Source organism: Mytilus californianus, unplaced genomic scaffold, assembly GCF_021869535.1.
Source record: "Mytilus californianus isolate M0D057914Y unplaced genomic scaffold, xbMytCali1.0.p SCAF_3, whole genome shotgun sequence".
Classification (NCBI taxonomy): Eukaryota; Metazoa; Mollusca; class Bivalvia; order Mytilida; family Mytilidae; genus Mytilus; species Mytilus californianus.
This window is the reverse complement of record NW_026262679.1, coordinates 52,468,349-52,492,843: the sequence shown is the minus strand read 5'-3', so window position 1 is coordinate 52,492,843 and position 24,495 is coordinate 52,468,349. Positions and strand designations below refer to the sequence as shown.

The 24,495-nt window shown below is 32.8% G+C and overlaps 2 protein-coding genes across 2 annotated transcripts in view; both read right to left on the bottom strand.

The window, feature by feature from the left end:
• LOC127734834 (TP53-binding protein 1-like) overlaps positions 1–767 on the bottom strand; it is a 53,950-nt gene extending 53,183 nt beyond the window's left edge. The window contains exon 1 of the mRNA XM_052244863.1: positions 732–767. The gene's annotated coding sequence lies outside the window, so the exon portion shown is untranslated. The remainder of the gene's footprint in view (positions 1–731) is intronic.
• An 8,133-nt stretch (positions 768–8,900) lies between these two features.
• LOC127734835 (uncharacterized) lies at positions 8,901–16,158 on the bottom strand. Its single transcript, XM_052244864.1, has 4 exons — positions 15,949–16,158; positions 14,541–14,770; positions 13,942–14,290; positions 8,901–13,222 (listed from the first exon to the last, which is right to left on the bottom strand). The coding sequence occupies exons 1-4, from the start codon at positions 16,154–16,156 to the stop codon at positions 9,525–9,527; spliced, it is 4,485 nt and encodes a 1,494-aa protein (XP_052100824.1). The 5' UTR covers positions 16,157–16,158; the 3' UTR covers positions 8,901–9,524.
• Between the last annotated feature and the right edge of the window lie 8,337 nt (positions 16,159–24,495).

The window sequence follows — 24,495 nt, the reverse complement described above, 5'->3', positions numbered from 1 at the left end:
AATATTTTTCTCTCGTAGTACTGAGTATAAACTCATTTAAAATGTTTGTCTGTATTTACAATGTTAACATTCAGAAAAAAGTGTGAGCATTGAGGATGAATGCTGAAAAAAAACGGATAATAGAAAAGATCTTTATAGTACAAAATTATAGATCCTGGCATATATGTGTCTGACAATTTATACAAAACTCTATAATAGTCTTTCATTTTAAAAGTTGTTTACAAGGTAAAATAAATTTTCCCCCTATTTTTCTCTAAAAGTAAAAAAAAAAAATTTCCCTACCTACCCACACCTGAGACTGGTGGGTAGGGTTTGGGCAAACAGAAATATTTTTAAGTCTAGCCTAGGTAGACCAGTATTTTAAAGACCAAAATTATCTCCATAATTGGCATAAAAAATATATATTACACATATTAATTATTGAAACAAACAAATTAACATCTATAATCATCAACACTTTCATAATGTTCACTATGGAAGTTGCCACCTCTTCTCATTACCTATGGAACTTCCTAAGAAGAATGTGTTTCTCAAATGTTATATTTTTGTTTACTTTCTGTCCTGTGACTTTCGGTCCGTTTCATTTATCGTGTAGAAATATGGTCCTTTGCCTTATCGAATGATGTGAATTGAAGATGTTACAAATCATAACAAAATGTTTTCCTGTGTGTTCGAACAGATGATAGCAGCCCTGAGTTTAAAATTAAATACGTAATATTATTTTTGCTTACTTGTGACGGTCTTGTGCTTCTCTTCGGAAATCCCGCGAGATAGCACGAGTTCTTTCCCCTTGAAGAGTTCTAATTGCTTTATTGGGTATGAAATAGCCATGAATATCCGGTATTCCTTTCACACTATATCGATACGTTTTCAATTCCTAAGACCTTGCAGGTTTTCTGCCTGGATATTTCATTGAAATAACATCTATATAACTATTTTCTGAAAATTTTAAATAACTTCAGACTTTATATAATTATTCTTGATCATTCTTCACCGAAGGCACTTGTCTCAGAATTTTTTTTTATATATACCTTAATATTTTGATTTCTCGGTTGTCAATCCCACTAAAACTTGTTATGCCATAAATCTAAATTGATTTATCTACACAATGGTGTATAACACGCCTACCTTTGTTGTCGGAGTCATTCGTAGCAGGCCTACCCAAGTATGTCAATCGTAAATTTCGTCTACCAACACTCGATTGGAAATATAAGACTCGCAGTTTCGTATCAACTGGGAGATATATACTGCGTATGCAGGCGCTGCTGGAATGTTGCTACATAGAAATGGAAAGTTCACAATTGGGAAGCTGAAATCATCTCTTTTGTCATAAAGTTTTGTTTTCAACCGAACATCATTGTCAATTTCTAGATGTAAGTCAAGATATGAGGCCGACTGACTTAATTTTATCTGTTGATGCGTTTAACATATTCACCAAATTTGAATTATTTAGTGAGAGAACATCATCTATATAGCGGAATGTGAAGTTAAAGGATACTGCTAACTTCTTTTCTTTCTTCCTAAGAAGTCCCTGTATGAAGTCAGCCTCATATGAATAAAGGAATAAGTCGGCAAGAAGAGGAGAACAGTTGGTTCTCATGGGAATGCCGATTGTTTGTTGAAAAACACGTCCTCCAAACGTAACAAATATGTTGTCAATCAATCTGCAAAAAATCCTCCCTCCCCGGATAACAAAGTTAACGATTGTCCCCATGACATTGAAAATGGTAAACAAACAGATATTTTGGTCAAGAATTTTTCAAAAGCGTTCCATAAAGTTTCAGATTCACTTCTCATTAACAGACTTCACCATAGCAGGATACAGGGGGAATTAATATGGCATCAAACAAGCAGTAGTTTTGAAGGGGAAAAATCTGATTGTGTAACAAATAAGTCAGGGGTAAGTCTTTTCTTGTACTGCATAAACGATATTCCAACCGGTCTTACATCTACTGTGAGTTTTTTTGCAGATGGCACTATAGTTTATATGACAATTAAATCTACATTACACTGTTACACAAGGATCTTAACATATTGGCATCATGGGAAACACAATGAAAATTGGCGTTACACTCAGATTAATGTAATGTTATTTCAGTCACCATAATTTATAAAAAAAAAACAATCAAATTTTACTGCACATTGCACAATAATCGTAAGAACACGTTACAACAGCAAAATATCTTGGGGTAGCTATCAGCTATAACCTTAAATGAGATGAAGACATAAACAATATATGCAAGAAAGCTAATAGCACTCTATGATTTCTAAGGAGGAACCTGAATATTAGCTCAACATCAATCATGTAAAGAGCAGGCATACAAGTCCCTAGTAAGGCCATATGCGTGCTCTGTTTGGGACCCTAGCTTACAACAAGACATAGCATTGAAAAAGTTCAAAGAAGGGTTGCCCGTTTTGTAACCAACAAATACAGAATCACCTCAAGCATTGGTAACATGTTAAATTACATTGAATGGCACAGCCTCTCTGACAGAAGTAAATATTCACGATTGGTAATGCTATATAAAATAGTACATAGAAAAGATGTAATACCTAAGATCAACAAAGAACTGCCACAAAAAAAGACAAACCTGTGACATGATCTTCAATTTGTTGAAGGTTGTCACTGCATTGTATATAGTAGAAGTAGAAGAGAAGTAGAAGATATGTTTCACCAGAGACATTTGGATACAATATATGTCTCTCCATGGTTATAATTTTGATCTAATATATATTCATATTAAGTCCCAGGATATATTAGATACCTGGACTAGCTTGTTTGGGCTACTATAATGAGTTTTGATAAAACCGACTTTTATGAGCGTACCGTCAGGCCGTTAGTTTTCTTGTTTATGAATTGTTTTACATTATTCATTTCGGGGCCTTTTATTATAGTTTACTATGCGGTATGTGTTTTGCTCATTGTTGAAGTCGGTATGGTGACCTATAGTTGTTAACTTCTATGTTATTTGTCCGGTCTCTGGTGAAGAGTTGCCTCATTGGCAATCATACCGTATCTTCTTATTTTCATATTTGCACTGAATTTGTTTGGTTGCTTTTACAAAAAGTCACCTTTATAGTGTAACTGATACATATGTACCACATATATATTGTTAATTAAAAAAAGGTCTTTATCAATATTTTGTCTATAAAAGAATATGGTGTAAACAGTAAGGGTTTCTCGTAAAAAATTAACAGACTGTATTTCTCACCCATACTTCCATTGTAATATCGCGAATAGAACTTTCTTAATCAATGACATTATATATGTAAACTCTGAAAAGTTCTTACATCTGTCAACAGCAAAGCCTACCAGCGTGATATACTAATACATTCCTTTGAAATGGTTCTCTCTTTGCGATGTTCTAACGATTTTAAAAACTTACTGGCCTATCACAAATACTGAATTTCAGTTTTCATGAAACTGGTTGGAGTGTTGTTCTTATATTAGTGTTTTCTTGAGCGGCAGTATTCTTCCAACAGTTATGGAAACCTTTTTATTTTATGTAGTAGCGAGCAGATTTTAATAATCTGCTTTCCAAATTATGTTCCTTGTTTTATTTCTTAGTTTAAATTAGTTACTGTGTATTTTACTTGTACGACACGATATAAATGGATGAAAGGGAGGTTTAAGTGCACGTTAAACTGGTTTGACCCAGCAAATGTTTTGTGCTTGTACTACGTGAGGCTATCTGGACCTAGTAATATTCGATGTCGGTTGTTTTTATTTTGTACGCCAGTCTTATTTATCGGAGAAGTCAAAATGTGATGGCAGTTGGTGTGGTCTGTTATATTGCCAAATTTAAAGCCTAAGTTAGTAATGTCTGTGCATGATCAGGAACAATGATTTATATTATCCCCGACACAGTACTAGTCGATATAGTTTCGAATTCATAACCTTCGACCATAATGATGATACACTATAGTAACAGCGTGGGAGTTGTCGCTGATCTGTTCTCTAATTGGACGAAGATGTCATTGTTATGTTCAAACATACGAAAATTTCGATTTTCAATACATACTATACTGGAACGCATCCATCCATGCTATATTTTTCGCGAGGTTTAAGAGAAAGTAAACATTTAATGAATGGCTATTATTTATTTTGAATTTATTGAACCATAAAATTAATTTTTGACTCTTCACATTGAATAATCCGCGAAGCGGATTATGTAAAATGTGAAGAGTCAAAAATTAATTTTATGGTTCAATAAATTCAAAATAAATTATTGTCATTCATTATAGGTAAATTTCTATCAAAAATAAGGCTCAAAGAGCTTTTTATATTATTTATATTAAGAATAACAATGTACACACATGTTGGCGTATGAATACACAACGTCAGAGTGGGCGTGTCGCCATAAAAATTGACAACATTGAAAATATAGGTAATACTTTTAACCAATTGGAAGACAGTAAATACACCAAATTTATTTATTAAAAATTATCATATTTAAATTCACCTGTGTACGTTATTTTATTTGACGCCATTTTGTCCCAGGTTATAGTTGTCTTTCTGACATTGTTTTACATCTTCTTTTATTAATATTGTATTTATATTGTGTTATAGATCAAATTTATTCCTTCAGTGTATGTTTGCTTGTTTTTGTTTATATGTATTTTTGATCGAGTTAAGTCATTTCAATTGATATTTTATAGTGTGTCTTTTTATGTTTTAATGTTACACTACTGTTTCAGTTTAGGGTGAAGGTTTGCGCCTGTTAAAACGTTTATATAAACCCGCTGCATTTTTATGTACCTGTCCTAAGTCAGGAGCCTGTTGTTCAGTGGTTGTCGTTTGTTGATGTGGTGCATAAGTGTTTCTAGTTTCTCTTTTTATATATGGATTAGACCGTTGGTTTTCCTGTTTAGATTGTTTTACACTAGTCATTTTGGGACCCTTTATAGATTCCTGTTCGGAGTGAGCCAAGGCTTCGTTGAAGGACGTACTTTGACCTATAATTGTTTACTTTTTACACATTGTGACTTGGATGGAGAGTTGTCTCATTGGCACCCATACCACATATCTTCTTATTTCTATTCAGACCACTGAAAACGATATGCGCACGCTACACAGTTGTCTCATTGGCACTCATACCACATATCTTCTTATTTCTATTCAGACCACTGAAAACGATATGCGCACGCTACACAAAATAGACTTATTAACGGACGGAACATTTTACACCAAGATAAAAACATTGAGATAAACATAATGAAGGTTTTGAAATATTACTTCAAGATGTGACATAAGATTACTACGTACGAAGTTTCTGAAACAGGCAAATGGATGATGTGTCGGTGGTACACTGGAATTTCCCTCTCCACCTTCCCCCTTTTTAATTTCAAACATGAGATTAACAAAGCGTAAAAAAACCAATAAAACCTTACAGGAAAAGCACTGAACAATTGAATAAAAGAGTGGCGAAAACTACCAAGGGGACATTCAAACTCACAAGTCAAAAATAAAGTGACAACGCCATGGTAAAAATCGAAAAATAAAACACAACATAGAAAACTAAAGACTGAGCAACACGAACCCCAACAAAAGCTGGGAGAATTCCCAGGTAGTACTTCTGAAGGGTAAGCACATCCTGATCCACACGTGGCACTCGTCTTGTTGCCCATGTAAGTACAAACCCGGTGATGAGTTTAACTCGGTAGGTCACATTTGTGGAAAAAGAGGAAGGGATAGTGGTTACGACAATTGTAACATATCCGTCGTCATCTGTGAAGCCGATATTCAATAACGGTCTAGTATACGTAGATATCCCAAAACGCAAAAAGACAAACAAATTACATAGTAATAAAGAATGCTCGCAGTTAGTTTCCAAGATCAACGGACTTAACCTGCAGATAAGAAATAATACCTTCCTTCACTTAATATCGGTTGCTGCATTTCACATAAGAATATTATTGGCGTAATTTTAATAGTATTCATTTAATAACAAATATTATAAGCCTTAAACCCGTTGTGTATTATTAAGTAATTATTATATAAACACATGAATGTAAAGCGATCGTAATAAAATAGAACAAAAAATAATAGAGCTATTTTTTTCTATCTTCAAAATATTCAAATAAAATAATTGTACAAGAAGAAATTATGTTTTGTCTCAATTATTTACTGAATGAATTACAAAAAAAAAATTGGTTATCGGATCCGTCAGTTTTCTGTCATTGTTTTGATTTGCTTCTGTTTGAAATGTTTCTTTAATAAATTACAAGAAAAAAATCTTTTAAATAATGTTTATAAATGCAATGCAACATCTTGATTATAGTTCAACTATCGATATATAGTATCGACACATTATGATTATTGAATTTATTACTCTATTTTTGTCAGTTTGTAAAGAGAGGCGGAAGACACCAAAGAGTATTTCAAATGAAATTACTTTTCTCTTTTGATAGTCAACAGCTGTGCTATGATAGGCCAACGCAAGCAATCGAATAAAAAGTATTGTAGAGTATAGTTACAACTTTATATATTCAACTTTATTCTTATCACCAAATACACAAGTACATAAAAGACAGAGACATGTATAACATCACATTAATATACAACAGCAAGAAACAATTTCAATTTATTCAGGAGGACATACTCGCTTGTTTATAATTCTTATAAACTTACATAAATTCATGAGATCTGTTAAGTTTGTAGAAGATATAATTTCAGTAAAGAGTATAAAATTATGCCTTCTATCTATTTTTTTTTATTCATAGATTTCTCTTTTCCATAAAATGAGAACAATTTATAATGTAATGAAATTCATCCCCAATGTCTAGTTTACATAAATTACAATTTTTATTTTCCCGTTCTATATTGAACTATCTTCCAAGTATGGCAAAGTGTCCCAAACAAAGTTGTACGCAATGTCGTGCAAAACACACACCCTTCTCGGTTTCATATTATTAGATATTTACGAAAAGTTTAATGCTCAGTAGGTATAAAAAATGCAAAGTATTATCAATGAATGACTGTCCGGTGGATATTAATCGCGTCCACTGTAAAACGCAACATTATTAAGTCCCATACAAAATATCAGACTATTCCTTAAAAGAGCTGGGAAAGTTACGAACTGTAAACGATTAAAGTACGCAATGTCGTGCAAAACACACACCCTACTCGGTTTCATATTATTAGATATTTACGAAAAGTTTAATGCTCAGTAGGTATAAAAAATGCAAAGTATTATCAATGAATGACTGTCCGGTGGATATTAATCGCGTCCACTGTAAAACGCAACATTATTAAGTCCCATACAAAATATCAGACTATTCCTTAAAAGAGCTGGGAAAGTTACGAACTGTAAACGATTAAAGTATACTAACCGATCTACGAGTTGGAGTGTATAATTCAAAGCATACTGGAGTTATTACACGTTTCTTCAATACCGCATTCTGCTTTTATCTTCGGACACATATTTTTATTTCATTTGTTAAAAAAATATGGATGTTTGATCCGATTAAAACAAGGAAATACCGAATTTTATGGTGTTGTAACCTGTCGTGGATAGATACTCTTGTAGGGTCTTGATTTCATAACATTACTATGGAGATGAAGAACAGTTTTCAGATAATACAATATCTAAGCTGGCTTTAGAATACACATTTTTAATTACAAAAGATTGTAAACTTCTAAATAAAACTAGATGCGCCTCCTCAATATAGGGTTATTTCTTGATTTTTATTCATAAATTCATGTTATATTCTGATTTCGAGAAGGACGAATAACTGCCGATGTTATAGATGTAATGACGATGATTTTTGTTCGTTTAAATACAATTTCCCCTCTTGCTGGTTAATGACTAAATATGACATACGTGTCCAGATCAAGTTGAATTTTCTACCATGAAGTGACGGTAACTAGTGCTCGTCCCAATAAAATATCACGAAAATAAATGGAGAATGTGTCCATGGGACACAGATGATGACCCCAGTTGCATATAACGTTATAAAGGGATATAACTCAAGAACGATAAAAGTGACGCCGCCCAAATTCAAACTTTATCTGAGTTTTGTGGTAATAAGCATTGTGTATAAGTTTCATAACATTTGATTGAGACAAACTTTAGTTAGAGAACGGAATCGAAAAATTCAGCAAATTTCCATTTGTAAAGGGACATAACTCTAGAATGGTAAAAGTGACGCAACCCAAATTCAAACTTGATCTGTGTTTTGTGGTAATAATCATTGTGCATAAGTTTCAGAACATTTGTTTGAGGTTAAAGATAGAGAACAGAAACCAATTTCGGGACGTACGGATGTACGAACGGACAAGGGTAACACTCAATGCCCCCTCCGCTGCGGTGGGGGTATACAAAACTGTAATTGTTACAAGACCAGTAAATCTTAACCGAATGTATGGTTGTTGTCTCTTCTTAATCTATTTACTAGATCTGAACATCGGTAAACGACTTTCGTCTTAAACTATTAGTGGAGGTTGCTGTAGAAGGGTAGCATGCATGTATTCAATCAAAGATGATTATTTTTCATTCTTAACTATTAGAATCATCTCTAACATATCTTTACAAATCAAATGATGTTCATTCATATAAGAAAAATATAATTACAAATGGTTTACACTAAAGACGAACCTTTGTATTTCTTGATATATTTATACAAATATGTGAATGAATAAAAAATAAATATAAGTTGATTTTCAGCCACATTTCCGTGTATTTTAAGCCGTTTTATGAAGGACATAAAAAATTCCTTAATGATGAATTTGGTTTATTTTGCAGTTCATAAATTATGGAATTGTTCCAAAACAAAGTTTAAAACTCCTTCAGACAAAATTTGACCGTACACGGTTTTAGCCATTCTTGATTAAATGCTTTCAAACGTTTGATACTTTTCTTTCAAAAGTTTGTACGAGCGCACCCTATGACTCCCCTGACTCCCCCACCCCCAAAATACGCGATGAGCGATAGAAGTGATATTATTTGCTTTAATACAATATCAGTAAATTCATTTAGAAAATTGAACTTTTGATTGATCATTTTTTAAAGGAAAAAAAAATGATTATTTGTTACTCCTAAACATAACTGAATTGCAGATTTCCTCTTGAAACCAGCAAATTTTATTTTAATCAAACTGCAATTATAAATATCATGAATATCTATTTTACTAATATAGTCATTTGTCCATTAAGCTCTGTATACATTTATAATTTTGAATTAAACCACTCTTTTTGAGAGCGTTAGGTGATGTGGAAAGAGTGTTTATGCTTTTTACCCAATACGTATTTTTATGAAATTTAGATTGTTTAACATTTAATGTCCACAAAATATGTCATTTACGGAGACACTGCCAAAACATGTTTGTGCTCTTAAAATACAACCCCTAGAATGGTCTCATAACATTTGTCATCAGCCTGTTCTTATGTTTTTTTTATCCAGTGGTACATGTCAAACCTCAATCATTGATATATCTATTTCTAGTATATCTGGCGGTAAATATTTGTTCAAAACACGTTCAAAAGGTGTTAATTCATATAAATGTGTGTTTCCCAATTATTTTGCCTACTGGCATACGGGTATATACTTTGTCAGGAAAAGTAAAACAATGATTCGTATAAATAACCATAGTTCGTCCAGGTCGTTACGTGAATATACAGCATGCACATGACTTTTTGAAAATGAATTCAAGTCTCGAGAATGAAGAGCTCCATTTCTTAACAAAGAATTAATTATATTTTCATTTCCCCAATTTTGAACTGAAGCAATATCAAGACTAGTTGCTCCTAATTTAGACACAATGTTCACGTCTGCCTTGTTTTTTAGTAGTAAATCTACAATATCCTCGCTCTGTTTACCACAAGCAACCATTAAAGCAGTTCTTCCCATGAATGTCTGAGAATTGATGTTAATATTTTTATCTTGTAATAATACCTCTAATGATTCGGAAGTTTCATTTCGTGCTGCATAGATCAATGCAGTAGCACTGTGATCATTAAATGCAGTTAGATTTTGGAAATTAGATTTATTGCAATTGTCTTGAATCCAATAGATGGCCTCTAAAAGTGTAAGGGAAATGGGAAGCATATCTGTTTTTGAGTTTTTATCGGAGCCATGTTTTAACAGAAGTTTGATGATGTCAGTGTGGTCTTCAGACGAAGCTGACAACAGAGGTGAAACTCCAAAATTTCCTCTTTTTTGTACTGATGCTCCATTTACTAGAAGTAAATTGACGATTTCATATTCCCCTTTGGACGCTGCTTCATTTAATAATGTCAACGATTCACTATATTTCATTTGTACATCAGCACCATTTTCAATAAGTAATTTCAAGACACTCATGTGTTTATTTCGATAAGCATTTAAGAATGCTAGATTAACTTCATTACTTTCATTGGTAATTTGAAACAGATGTGACATAAAAAACGGCAACTGCGAAAAATTGACACGGTTTTCATTTTCAAAAGCGGATACTTTCCCCTCCTTGGATGTATAATGATCATTTACACACTGGTATGAATAACTCATGAGAAAAGACACAACGTTCAAATGACCATTTTTAGCAGCAAGTGTCAACGCTGTTTCGTTGTCGTCTGTTTGAAGATTTACAACGGCTTGGTAAGTTACAAGTAGTTTTACAATTTCAAAATGTCCATTCATGGATGCTTTTATTAATGCGTTCATTGCTTTGTTATCGCAAGCATTAACAGATGCGTTGTAATGCAGTAACTTCTCGGTAGTTTCAAAGTAGCCACCACTTGCAGCTTCAATCAATGGTGTTGATGATCTATGACATACAGTATTTACGATAGCTCCATGTTCCAAAAGCAGTTGTACAATACTTGCGTGTCCTTTTTTCGATGCATACAACAACGCAGTGTTATGACAACTGTTTTTAACATCTATTGCAATGTGTTTATCTAATAAGAATTGTGCTACGTTATAATGCCCATAACTAGATGCTAGCATTAGTAATGTACAACCTTTAGGACCTGTTGATTCAATTTGAGCACCATACTGAAGCAAATTTTTTACAATTTCTAATTTTCCATACATTGCTGCGTGAACTATTGGCAATGTTGTGCATAGTTTTGCAACATTGTTCGATGGGAGAATTATTTTATTTGGATTTGCACCTTTAAGTAATAACAAGTTTGTAACAGATTCATGTCCATGTATTGCCGCTAATGCTAGGTATGTTCTTTCGGCTTCCAAACGACCAAACACATCATCAAAAATATTTCCTGGTAGTGGAAACCGAGAACACCGAAACTCTACTCTGTGCTTATATAGTTTTACGACTATCGGTTCGATCTCAGATTTAAACTTCTTCAATATCAAATGATTAAAACTTTCGTCTTCAGTATAGAACAAAGTGCATGCTAATTCTGAGTAAAACAGTAAATTTTCAAGATTATAGTTAATCCGTCCGTATTTCCGAATTAGTTTTGATAGTTTTACCACCAGTTTACTCAAGAACAATATTATTCTTACTTTATAAACCGAAAATCTGAATAGTTTTGCGATTATTTTAAGCATGTCATAAGGTGTTATCGATTCGTTAATGCAGGTTGGACATAATTCTTTGCTAATAAGATACCCCACGATATCTGTTTGACCTGTCATCAATGCCCATTGAAAATCGCCCTTTAACTGTTTATTTCTGAACATTATATTCTTCAAATTTTGCCATAGTTTACCAACATCTTTAATATTCAATATCCAAGAATAGATTTTAAGGTTTCCTCCTAAAATAGCGATAAATGTGCACAAGCTGTCAGCTTTCAATTCCTTGTATACTTCGCCACATACCCTTCTCTCTAACAACGTTATTATTCTAAAAAGACCTTTTCCAAGGAGCCAATGGAATGCATTGTTTACAATCAATTCAAGTAATGTATGACATTCTAATTTAACCGGTTTTGTATCTAGCGCTTGGGCCCACATGTCCATAAGTTTCAAATTGAGTTTCTGATAATGGTCCCTTTGTTTGTCTTCAACTTGAAAAAATATATACCGCAATTCATCATCACTTTTTGTTTCAAAATAGTTTGTCAATGATTTTTGAACCCATTGAATTTCTAACTGGCAGTGATTGAAAATCTGCCAAGCATTTCCTTTTCCAATTTCTTTATAAAGTCTATGAAAAAAATCGACGTGATAATATTCTGGGATTAAAACTTTATACCCAGTTGTTTCAGTATTTATATTTTTCAATAGCACTCTGTTAATTATGACCTCTATGTCAGCATATTTGAGAATGATATCTGGGGATTGCTCCCCAAAGCAAACTGACACAATATCCATGATAATGTCATGTATGAATACAAGTGTACCATCAACTTCTTTTAGATATACATCTGTCAAATTTTTAGCTATATCAGTGAGATCTTTGATGGGAGTCCCTTTATTCAATCCACATACACTATAACAATCTTCAAATAGATTTTTATGTCTGTTTGAGAAGGAAAGATCCAGCTTTGGCAATTTACCGTTAAAAAGTAAGCAAAGTACTAGAAGACAATAACTAATTGGTGAATCAATTCTCATGGCTTTCACTTCGCTCTCAATTACTTGAATAGGAGTTTGAAAAAAAAAATCTAAATCTTTAATGTCGTTGTATGATTTTGTGAGCAAAGTGACTTTGTTGTCTGCCACTGTTAGAAATGAACGACAAGACAATCGACATAGCAAAGGAAATGAATCGTGCATTAGTAAAGATTTGTCAGTTATACCGAGTTTTTTATGATCCCTCTTGAAATATGATTGAAAGATGTCTTGTCTGTTTATATAGGACAGTGCGTACTTTTTATCTTTTAAATTAATCACGTTTTGTGACAAAACTTTCAGATCCTCAAAAAGTTCGCTGTTGAGTATAGAAAGCCTTACTGAAACTAACAGCAGAGAGCCAGATTGCAACAAACAAGTTTGGATTATCTGACCATAATCCAACCAAGACATGCGTTTCCTCCCATCTATTGTATGCACCCCACATGCATCATCCAGAATAAAAACTTGCTTTATGGTTTCGTCATAGTAGTCTACAATTGTTTTTGGCTCTATAACTGGAACTATTTCATAGCCTTGTGACATAAAACGTAGTGCTAAATGTCTTATGAAAGCAGTTTTTCCGCTACCTGCGTTTCCTGCAACTGTTAAGGAAGAATGCGTCTTAAGAAGATCAAATGCATCAACTGCAGCTTCAATAATAACATAACTCTGTTCGTCTTCTATCCAAGTTTTTATCTGGCGCACTATTTTTGCTGAAATAGTATCAATATAGAAATATTTATCAGAATTATATTTTCCAATATTGGTTCAATCTAAGTTGTATTTCCATAAGGAGAATGCATTGCATAATAACATTAACTGTATCAATTCTACTGCACATGATGCGCATTTAGACAATTTATGAGGGTCTGGACGGGGGGGTCCTTAATTTTGTATTCTTTAGATTTTAAGGGCATTTTTCTTTATCTTTAAAAATAACGCATATTTTGTAAAATTCTCATGAAAATGAATTTAATATTATTTTTTTCTTTAAGTAGATGATTTCTGTACTTCTTTCATTTCTGTAATCAGTATATTGTTAACATGTTATTCATTGTTCCTTTTTACCCAATTATTCTCCATTCTTTACATTTTTTGCTATTTTTTCCTCTGTATTAATTATTTTTTTTGGCCGTTATTCTCTATTCTGTAAACCCCATCCCGATCCTCATTATTTTCTCTTCAGTGATGCTCGATGTCAAAATATTCCAAAGTAAAAAAAAACCTAATAGAAACGTTGAAAAGCTGATAAAGCCAAAAAAGTCCAAAAGTCAATTTTTACAATGGATACTTGTATTGACCTGAAATTTTCTATTTACAATTTTTGAACAGGAATCCCGAGTTTGTCCTGAAATAGTCTATGCAGTAAACATTTTTTCATCTAAAATAAATATTAATATCTATTCCAAATTAAAAGAGGTGAAACACGTACCTTCCACATTACGAGGAATAGTACTTTGCTTTGAATTAAGGCGTTTTGAAATGTCGTCCAGTTGAATTTTCATACGTTCCTCCAGAATACGGGTCGCCTGTTCCTGCATTTTAATATCGTCTATGATTTCTTTAATCATGTTCTTATTTTCTTTTGAAATTGTTTTTTGTTGCATCGAATCACCAGCCAGTTGGTCTTGCTGAGAATCAAGCGCTGCTACATGTTCTTTCAATGTTGTAATATTTCTAGAAAGTTCTTCACATTGAGACTTATATGCCATGTTCAAATCTGCCATTCCTAATAATTCGCATTGTTGTTTTAAAACAGCACTGCCTAATCTGTCTACTACCTATGAATTGAAGCACAAAGTTTATAATTTGTAGTTATTCGTGATATACGTTTGTTAAACTAGACTCTCTAAACGTTGAGTACGCACTCCTAACCTTTTCAATTGACAGATTATATATATATTAAAACGAGATTGTTTTCTTCAGCATGATCATCTGATCCTTTGATAAATAGCATTTTTTAGGTAACGAGAAACACATATTAGAAAATAAAAATATAGTATAATTTGCCAACAATAAAAAATAACTTACATCGTATAACTGTTTCCACACATCTTTAAAACTTTCATCATCAATTGTTCCATCCTTTGAATGCGCTATGGCATTTCTATAACACTTTATCCTAGCCAAATCAGCAGCAGGCGTTTGATCTTCTTCCCCTGGAAGCCTGTCGTATCCATCCTTGGGTTCCTTCTTGATATGAAAATGTCGTAGCAAAAGCGTCATTAGCGCAAGATCAAACGTAGCTGAACAAGCACTGCCTGCAAAAATAAAGAAATGAAGAAGATCAAATTAATTACCAAGGTAATCCTAATAGTTACAGTTTAAGCTCTCATGAAGTTTACGATACTTGGATATTTTTATACTCCTGGAAACCTGTGATATAATGGTCACGATAATTACCCAGATGATAACTACTGTTACCGATTTAGGACTTAGTCTGTTTGTTGTGTCGTCCATTTTTGGTTTTATCAGCGTTTACGCGTTTGTATGAAGTTTTGGATTTTCAAATAATTTGACCCCGATCATCATTAAAGGGGTATTATTTGCTGAAATGCGCATCTTGTGTAGAATGTACATCTTGATAAGGTAAAAAAAGCGGCACAATCATCCTTTCGTCATATTCCTTTGGGAAACCATTTCCCTCAAAATACTTCATTATAGTTTCAAGTCATGATGGACATGAAGCAGTTTGGTATAATGAAGCTATTGTGTAATGAAGCCAAATAAATCATAAAAGCCAATAAAAACAATTAACAATTATATTTTTGAACTTTACCAAAGAAACAGAATACACCAATTGAACAATCAACAATCCTTTATGTCGAAGAAAAAAGACAATACCATTACACAATAGGAAAAAAAAACCGACAAGAAAAAGCAAACAACATTCTACAAAACCCTTTACAGAAAATTTAGGACTGAGCAACAATTCTGAGTAAAATATACTGGGCTCTCGGTTATAAAATTTTACTCAGTACTCGGAGTACAAAATTTTAGCTCCAAATACCAAATCCAGCATTTTGATTAGTTAAGTTCTGAGTCTGTACACAACAGTGCTTGAAACACCAAATCTTGTTTTTTGATTGATTGATCTATAAGTCTGAGTCAAAAACCAGGAACCTGTAATCCAGTGTTCTTCATTGGTTGCTGTCTGTCCGTATTGTTTTCCTTGTTTTTGTGAAAATTTATTAAGAAAATGGGTTTTTTTCTTTTCCATTGTTTCACATTCTGTCACCCCGTGGCCTTTCATAGCTCATTATATGGTATGTGTTTTAATCAAAGGTGACCTGTAATTGTTCAAATCTTTGTCCTTTAGTTTTTATGGATAGTTGTCTCATTGGGAATCATACCATACAATATTGTTTCCTTATTCTTATTATTTTTAAAAATGTCTTTCTAGAACTACTTCCAAAGAAATCAATTAAAACCGACATACCATTTGCTGGAAATAAGATATTCCACTGAGCGTTACTCAGAACTTTCTTTTGTTTCAGAGCTTCAAGTCCTTTTCTTAACACGTTTGAAAGCTGAATGTTTAGCAAATTAGGTGGAAAGCATCTGTCGAAGTAAGAACGAACTGCATTTACACCTGGTCCGTAAACAACTGCCACAATCCGTAAATAATTCTGCTGGGATTGATCCATTCTTCTACTCTAAAAGTATATGTCCAAATGTGTATATTTATATTTTATTTACGAATTTCGTAAAATAGCATGGTGTTCATACTTAAGGTCATTTTGTCAGCTTAATTTCTTTGTCATAAATTTATCAAATCATTCAAATTTGTATCTTCTTTATCGGAAATGTAGGAAGTTGCTGTGCAAATATGATTTTGTGAATTATCTACATTTTACTTATGTATGTTATATCTTGTTATGAAAGGTTTATCAATGAAAAACATTTTATGATTATTTACAGCCACTTTGTTACAGTAGATAACGATTTATATTATATCAAGCTCTCTAATAATTGTAAATGAGTTTCACAGATACAATCAAAGATCTATCATCAACTCTCCAAATAATAAAAATATTTTAAATGTGTTACAACCGACAACCACTGACGAGTTTGCTGTATTGGGTCATGCACATGTTCCCGTGGTTACGTTAAACCAGTGATCTGAGCTCTCATTCCTCACCCTTTAATCTTGATCTGTTGAAAAACAGAATCGCTGGAAATATATATATATATATGGTGTTGCCGTAGAAGTATGAAGTGAAAAGTACAGGTTCCAGCCCCGCTTGGGGAGGAAGTAAAGAATCAAATCTACTCTAACATTGTTAGGTTGATTTTCTAGGCACTTTATAAATATTCTAAAGCCTGGCATTTCTTAATCATAAGAAATCCGATGGACAAGGTATAATTTACAGTTGTCACTACACATAGGCAGACATACATATATATATATATATATATATATATATATATATATATATATATATGCATCTTACTGGCATTGGATGGGATGTGTTTTACTTACTACTTGAAAGATTGTCGATAAAACGATTTAACGTTTGTGTGCAGATCATTTATCAGTCATTATCAAACATGTCAAATAAAATACAAAGCCTCATACAAATTAATTTAGAATTTGTGCAATTTAGAATATAAATGAAATTAACTTACATAAGTGTAAAAGCGTGTATAGAAGTCAAAGTAGTCTTTAGGCTTTTATTGATTTAACCGGTATACTTTTGAATCTATTCACTTTATGATTGCTCACACTTTTAATGTCATTTAAATTTATGAAAACCTGCATTTTGTTAGAAGATATGTATATAGATGGGCACACTGTTACTACACCAATGAACTACAAGTTCTGCAACTTTTTTTTAATAAAACAGCAAGCACGAGCTTTCAAAATCATCAAAGTATGAACGAATCCTCGAATCCTACCACCAGTTCTTCATCTTGAATTTCTGATTGACTTATTTACTAATCAGAAACCTAAATTGAAATATGTAAATTTCCTTTCTGTTTGTCGACTAGCTAGGACCAAGTGATCGAAGCGTTATTCTCATATCGTGACATTGTGTAATAACAATAACGGTATCAATTTTTCTGCACCAGATGCGCATTTCGACAATATATGTTTTTCAGTGATGCGTGAGGCCAGAATCTAATCAGAAGATTCAAAAATGCATGTTTATGTTAAACGAAAATGCAATATAATACAGTCTAACACAACATAGAAAACTAAAGACTGAGCAACACGAACCCCACAAAAAACCGGGTGTGATATCATGTGCTCCGGAAGGGTAAGCAGATCATGCTCCAAATGCGTCACTCGTCTTGTTACTAACACACAGCGGATAACCGTTTCAATATGTCTCTATTTTTAGTTTCTTTAAATTGTTATTGTTATGTTTGTTTTTCAGATGTGTAATCTATTTTCAAGTGATACGTTATTGACACAAGTATTATGTATATCTCAATTTCAAATTTTATTCATTATCTATATCAATACATCGATAGATAAATGTATTTATTGCATATAGTTTATAGTTCATTTGATTATTCGCCAAAATCTATTATATACTGCTGCCAACCATGCCAACATAGAGACAAAATACAGTTGCAAACAGAAAACAAGTGTTTATTTCTTGTTTGTAGTTAACAACAGACAATAATCCCTCAAATATATTTATAAGCAAATGAAAATATGTTATTCAGTCATGCCCAAAGAAGCGTATAACCTCCAATAAAGTTTCTATTCATACAAAAAGGTCTTATTGTCAATTATAAAGACATCATTGATTCAAAAGTTTTCCAGCTATCCAAACTGCACTGCATTTATTTGATTGCTATTATTACAGTTTAATACCTCATACATAACAATAAATACACTAACGTCATTTCGTATTGCTTTTGTTATTTGTTTAGTTTTATATTCGTTTTATGCAAACGATCAGCACATACTTATATAACATTTCTTTTATATATTTGTTTTTGATCCAATCAATTAATTTGCGTCTTATCGCTCAAAGTTTTTGTCAGCAGTCAGCTACAGTCAGTCATGTTAAAACAACAGAAATATTTCTAGAAGGAGCAGTTAAATTTATCATAAAGTAAGTTTAAAAATAAATAAAAAAGACAAACTTACAGGACTATAACAATCTATTCGTTATCTGAATGACGTGGTTGCCGACCAGATATCTAAACATGAATCAGAAATCTAAATTAGGAAAATATAAAATTCCGACTTCTTTTTATAACCAGGTAAAGGTAATATAAAAGTAAAAAAATCGTAAAAGGTACAATAAAAATAAAAAGCAACAAATACAAAATGATGATGCAGACCCAAAAAGTAACAGTTATTATTAAATTTAAAATCAAAAGATACATGTATAAAATTTTTGTCAATATAAATAAAGCTACAAATCTGTCACCCGTCTTGTTCCTCACACACATCGGATAACCGTTTCAATATGTCTCTATTTTTAGTTTCTTTGTGTTGTTGTTGTTATGTTTGTTTTCGGATGTTTAATCTAATTTCAAATGATACATTATGGATACAAGTGTTATTTATATGTCACATTTTATTCATTATCTACATCAATACATCTTTAGATAAATGTATTTATTGCATATATGTTTTAGTCCATTTGATTCTCTGCCAAAATCTATTATATACTGATACCAACCATGCCAACATAGTGACAAAATATAGTTGCGAACAGAATACAAAAGTGTTTTTTTCTTGTTTGTTGTTACCAATAGACCAATTATCCCTCAAATATATTGATAAGCAAAGGAAAATATGTTATTCAGTAATGCCCAAAGACGCGTATAACCTCTAATAAAATTTCTATTAATACGTAAGATCTTGATATAAATTATAAAGATATTATTGATTCAAAACCTTTCCTGCTATCAAAACTGCATTGCATTTATGAAATTGCTATAACTAGTATTACAGTTAATTTTACAACAAATACATGTAAACGTCAATTGTATTGCTTTTGCTATTTGTTTAGTTTTTATATTCGTATTATGCAAACGATCAGCACATACTTTTTATATATTTGTTTTTGATCCCATTAATTAAATTACGTCTTACCGCTCTAAGTTTTGTGAGCAGTCAGCTACAGTCAGTCATGTTAAAACAATAGATATATTTTTAAAATGAGCAGTTAAATCTATCATAAAAGAGAAGCGAAAGAAACCAAAGGGACATTGAAACTCATAAGTCGAAAACAAACTGACAAACCCATGGCTAAAAAAGAAAAAGACAGACAGACAAACAATTGTGCACAAAACACAACATAGAAAACAAAAGACTGAGCAACACGAACCCCACCAAACACTGGGGGTAATCTCAGATGTTCCGGAAGGGTAAGCAGATCCTGCTCGACATGTGGTACCCGTCATGTTGCACATGTAAGTACAAACCCGGTAATAAGTCTAAATCGGTAGGTCACATTCGGGGAAAAGGGGACGAAATTGTAGTTACGACATTTGGAAAATATCCGCTATCATCTGTGAAACGGATATTCCATAACGGTCAACCAACTCGTGATGGCGTCTGTAAAATTGATGAAGGGATGATTTCAACTTCACCACTTCGAACTCTTGGTTTAATAGCTTCCTTGTGAGCAGAAACCCTCTATCAAGGAAATCATGATAGGAAATACAAGCCCTGGAATATCGTATCAACTGGGAGACATATACTCCGTATGCAGGCGCTGCTGGAATGTTGCTACATAGAAATGTAAAGTTCACAATTGGGAAACTGAAATCATCTCTTTTGTCGTAAAGTTTTGTTTTCAACCAATAAAGTAACTTTAAAAATAAATTAAAAAAAACATACTTACAGGACACTAACAATCCATTCGTTATCTGAATGACGTGGTCGCCGACCAGATATTTATACATGAATCAGAAATCTAAATTAGGAAAATATGAAATTCCGACTTCTTTTTATAACCAGGTTAAGGTAATACAAGAGTCAATAAATTATAAAAGGTACAATGAAAGCAAATAGCAACTAACACAAGATATGATGATGCAGACCACAAAAGTAACAGTTATAATGCAAATTAAAATCAAAAGACACATGTATAAAATTATTGTCTATAGCTATAAATCTTGTTTTATAATATGCGGTACATTTAGTAATATCTCAACCCATAAAAGCTTAGTTTGTAATAAGTAAAAAAGATAAATGTCAGAAAATATTAAAATCTTTTTCATTAATAAATATACATAATTTTGACTTGGATGGAGAGTTGTCTCATTGGCACTCATACCACATCTTCTTATATCTATTGAATAATTTTTACTATTGCTGAAATTTCCTAGATCAAAATATTTCTTTTAATGCCCCCCTTTTGCATGTGGAAAATGGGGAGACGGTGATAATATTTTGTTTTTTCAAATTGAAGTATTTACAAATGTTTGGAAGGTCTACCCTCAGCAATAATTCGAAAAAGAGGCTGAACCTTACCGGATTTGTAATAACATAAGCAACACGACGGGTGCCACATGTGGAGCAGGATCTGTTTACCCTTCCGGAGCACCTGAGATCACCCCCAGTTTTTGGTGGGGTTCGTGTTGCTTAGTCTTTAGTTTTCTATGTTGTGTCATCTGTACTATTATTTGTCTGTTTGTCTTTTTATTTTTGGCCATGGCGTTGTCAGTTTGTTTTTGATCTATGAGTTTGACAGTCCCTCTGGTATCTTTCGTCCCTCTTTCAAGGAGCGCAAGAATATCAATTACATCAAAACTGTAATATATATAAATAAGAATAATACCCATATATTAAACTATTTTCTATATATCGTCGTTACTTTCACCGTCAGTATTATATATGCATATCTATTACATTTCATATATTACAGTTGCTGCTTACAATACAGTTAATAAACTAAGAGTTCCATGTGGTGAAGTTGAAGTCTTTCATTCGATTTTTTTACGGACGCCATCACAAGTTGGTTAAATTGACCATTACTGATTATCTATTGAACAGACGACGACGGATTTGTTCTTACATGAGCAGCACGACGGATGCAACATGTGGAGCAGGATCTGCTTACCCTACTTGACATCACCTGTGGGTTTTGGTTGGGTTCGTGTTGCTTAGTTTTCAGTTTTCTATGTTGTATTTTGTGTACTGTTGTTTGTCTTTTCGTCGTTTTTCGTTTTTTGACATGACATTGTCAATATAAAAATAAAAAGATGTGGTATGATTGCCAGTGAGACAACTTTACACCAGAGACCAATTGACATAGAAAGTAACAGCTATATGTTACCTTACGGCCTTCAACAATGAGCAAAACCTATACCACATAGTCAGCTATAAAAGGCCCCGAAATGACAAATGTAAAACAATTCAAACGAGAATTCAGTTTGCTTTTGACTTATTATTTTGAATATTCCTTTTGTATCTTTCGCCTATCTTTTCCAATTGTCGGATCCACAATCCTGTCCTCTTTTCCTCGAATGTGATCCTATCCAATTAAACTTATCACCAAATTTGTACTTACACGAGCAATATGACGTGTGCCACATATGAAGCAGGATCTGCTTTCTCTTCCGGACCACAAGATATCATCGCTAGTTTAGTGTAAAAGGGGTTCTTGTTGCTTTTGCTTTAGTTTTAAGTGTTATTCTTTGTTCTTTTTAATTTTTCATCTTCTGTTTTGTTTATATCGGTAATAGTCTTGTCTATCCTTTGCCATGAAAGAGTTGTTTCAATTTCAAACTTTCCCATTTAGTCAAGTTTCAAGGTTAGAAAATTTAGTGATATCTTAGGGTTAGAAATAAACTCATCATATATACTAGGATTGAAATTTTGTACGACAGACGCTTAGAAATGAATCAGTAACAAATCCACTATTGCATGATGCCTTATCACTTGATATGATTTATCAACTATCTCATACGAGTAACACAGCTGGTGTCACATGTTGGAGCAGGATCTGCTTATCCTACAAAAACGCATGCGATGACCCCCGGTGAGGTTCGTTTTGCTTAGTCTTTATGTAGTGTTTTGTAGACTGTTGTTTGTCTTTTTTTGTCGTTTTTCGTTTTTTGCAATGATATTGTCAGTTCGTTCTCGACTTACGAGTTTGAATATCTTCCGCCTCTCTTTTAAAGATTAAAACACAAAACATTTGAATGTACCATAAAGTCAAGTATGCTAAAACAGGTTATGATGATGCTGGCCACAAATGTGACTTTTATCATTAAAGTTTCAAATCAAAAGATACTTACATAAAATTTATTATAAACTACAATAATAACTACAAATTGTGATTTATGATAAAAATGAAAATATTGAAATTTCAAATCAAGAAAGAAGTTGAAAAACATGGGGAAAAAAATTATTCTGAAAAGTTTTGCCAAATACGATTACGGTTATCTATGTATGGTGTTATATAACCTTAGTGTTTGGAATAATTCAACTTTTCATAAACATATAATTTATAGGAAATAAACGGATCAGTAATATTTCTTGTCAAAACAATTGTGCTGAATACTGGGCTGATGATACCTTTGACACGAATCGTCCGCCAACAGTTGTATCGACCAAGTGCAAGTGGTTGTAAAAGCTTATACAATATTCCAAGCTTAAAATTTAGTACACCAGAAGCGCGATTTGTCTTCACACGACTCATCAGTGGCGCTGGAATCATAATAGTTGGAATTCCAAATTAAAAACGCAGTTAAGAGAATTGAGAACAAAAAGTTCCGAAAAGCTGTGCCAAATACGGCTAAGGCTATCTTTGTCTGTGGTTGAAAAAACTAAGAATTTCGAATAACTCAACATTTTATCAACAGTAAATTTAAAGAAAATGAATATACTCGTTACATTGCATTTCAACACAAAAGTGTTGACACTGGGCTAGTGGTACTCTTAGGGACGAAACGTTCTGCAGCTGTGGCATCAACGCGCATTTCATCTTCATGTAGTTCGTCAATGGCACCCGAATCAAAACAGTTGAAAGTTGAAAGAAATGAACATTGCGATTGTTGAAAAGGACTCCATGCAGGAATTTAAAAAACACATTTTTGTCAACACAATTACTTCATATTGAGAATGGACTCTATGGAAAATTCAACAGAACGCATTTATCACCTCACGCTATCTGGAACCATAACATTAAAGCCTATCTTTAATTCGTTCTTCAATTAAAGGTAATTACAAGATCGACAAGATAACATTAAGTCACATATTTAAAAATATGGGTGAACCTCATTAATTTTTAAATCTATAAACTTTTTTTGTCTTTCATTGCACACGCCTAGCTTTGACTTTTTATTTATAAATTAAACGTGTTGACCTTGTATTTGTGATGGGTTGGTGAACATGTTTTAGTGCGATTTTTTTTTAACTACGTCCAAAGATTAGGAAAACCGTAGTTTTTGTAATGTAGAATTCGCTTATAAGAATTTGGATGCTGTCAATATTAGCAATATTTTCCATAAACATCTGAACAGAAAACAATACCCGATTACTTTAAAGACAAAAAATACACTAGACCTAACATTTCATATACCTCGTACATGTTCACACGATACAGACTCCATTAGCAGGGATGTGATTCATATACAAAAACTGCTCCAACAGAGGTATGTGGACGAACACTGCGTAAGTTGTACGGTCACCATCACGCATTGGTTGACCGATACAATTTGTCTGTGTTGCAACTCACTAGCGAAATTGTTTCGCAGTCTTAGTTCTTTAGATACCAGAATATTAGTCTATTCTTTAATTTCACCGATTGAGTATGGAGTATTCTAGCGAATGATGCATGCACATAAGGATATACTTACACTGTTTCGCTCCTTTTGGGGTTCATGCGATTAACTCAGTCTGTGCTCGTTACTTTAAGTTTTCTTCTTAATCAATTTATGAGATTTGAACATCAGTAAACTACGGTTGCTTATATTAAGTATTATAATCACTTACTGTGCCGAAGTTTAAGTACAAAATAAGATGTTTTTACCATTCTTTTATGAAAGTGTCGTCATAGTTTTA

Excerpts from the sequence above, each read along its gene's own strand:
- LOC127734835 (XM_052244864.1), bottom strand. The coding sequence starts at position 16,156 with ATGGATCAATCCCAGCAGAATTATTTACGGATTGTGGCAGTTGTTTAC. Across the intron at positions 14,291-14,540 it reads TGTGGAAACAGTTATACGAT|GTAGTAGACAGATTAGGCAG; the intron begins GTAAGTTATTTT and ends TTCAATTCATAG. Across the intron at positions 13,223-13,941 it reads TATTCCTCGTAATGTGGAAG|CAAAAATAGTGCGCCAGATA; the intron begins GTACGTGTTTCA and ends ATACTATTTCAG.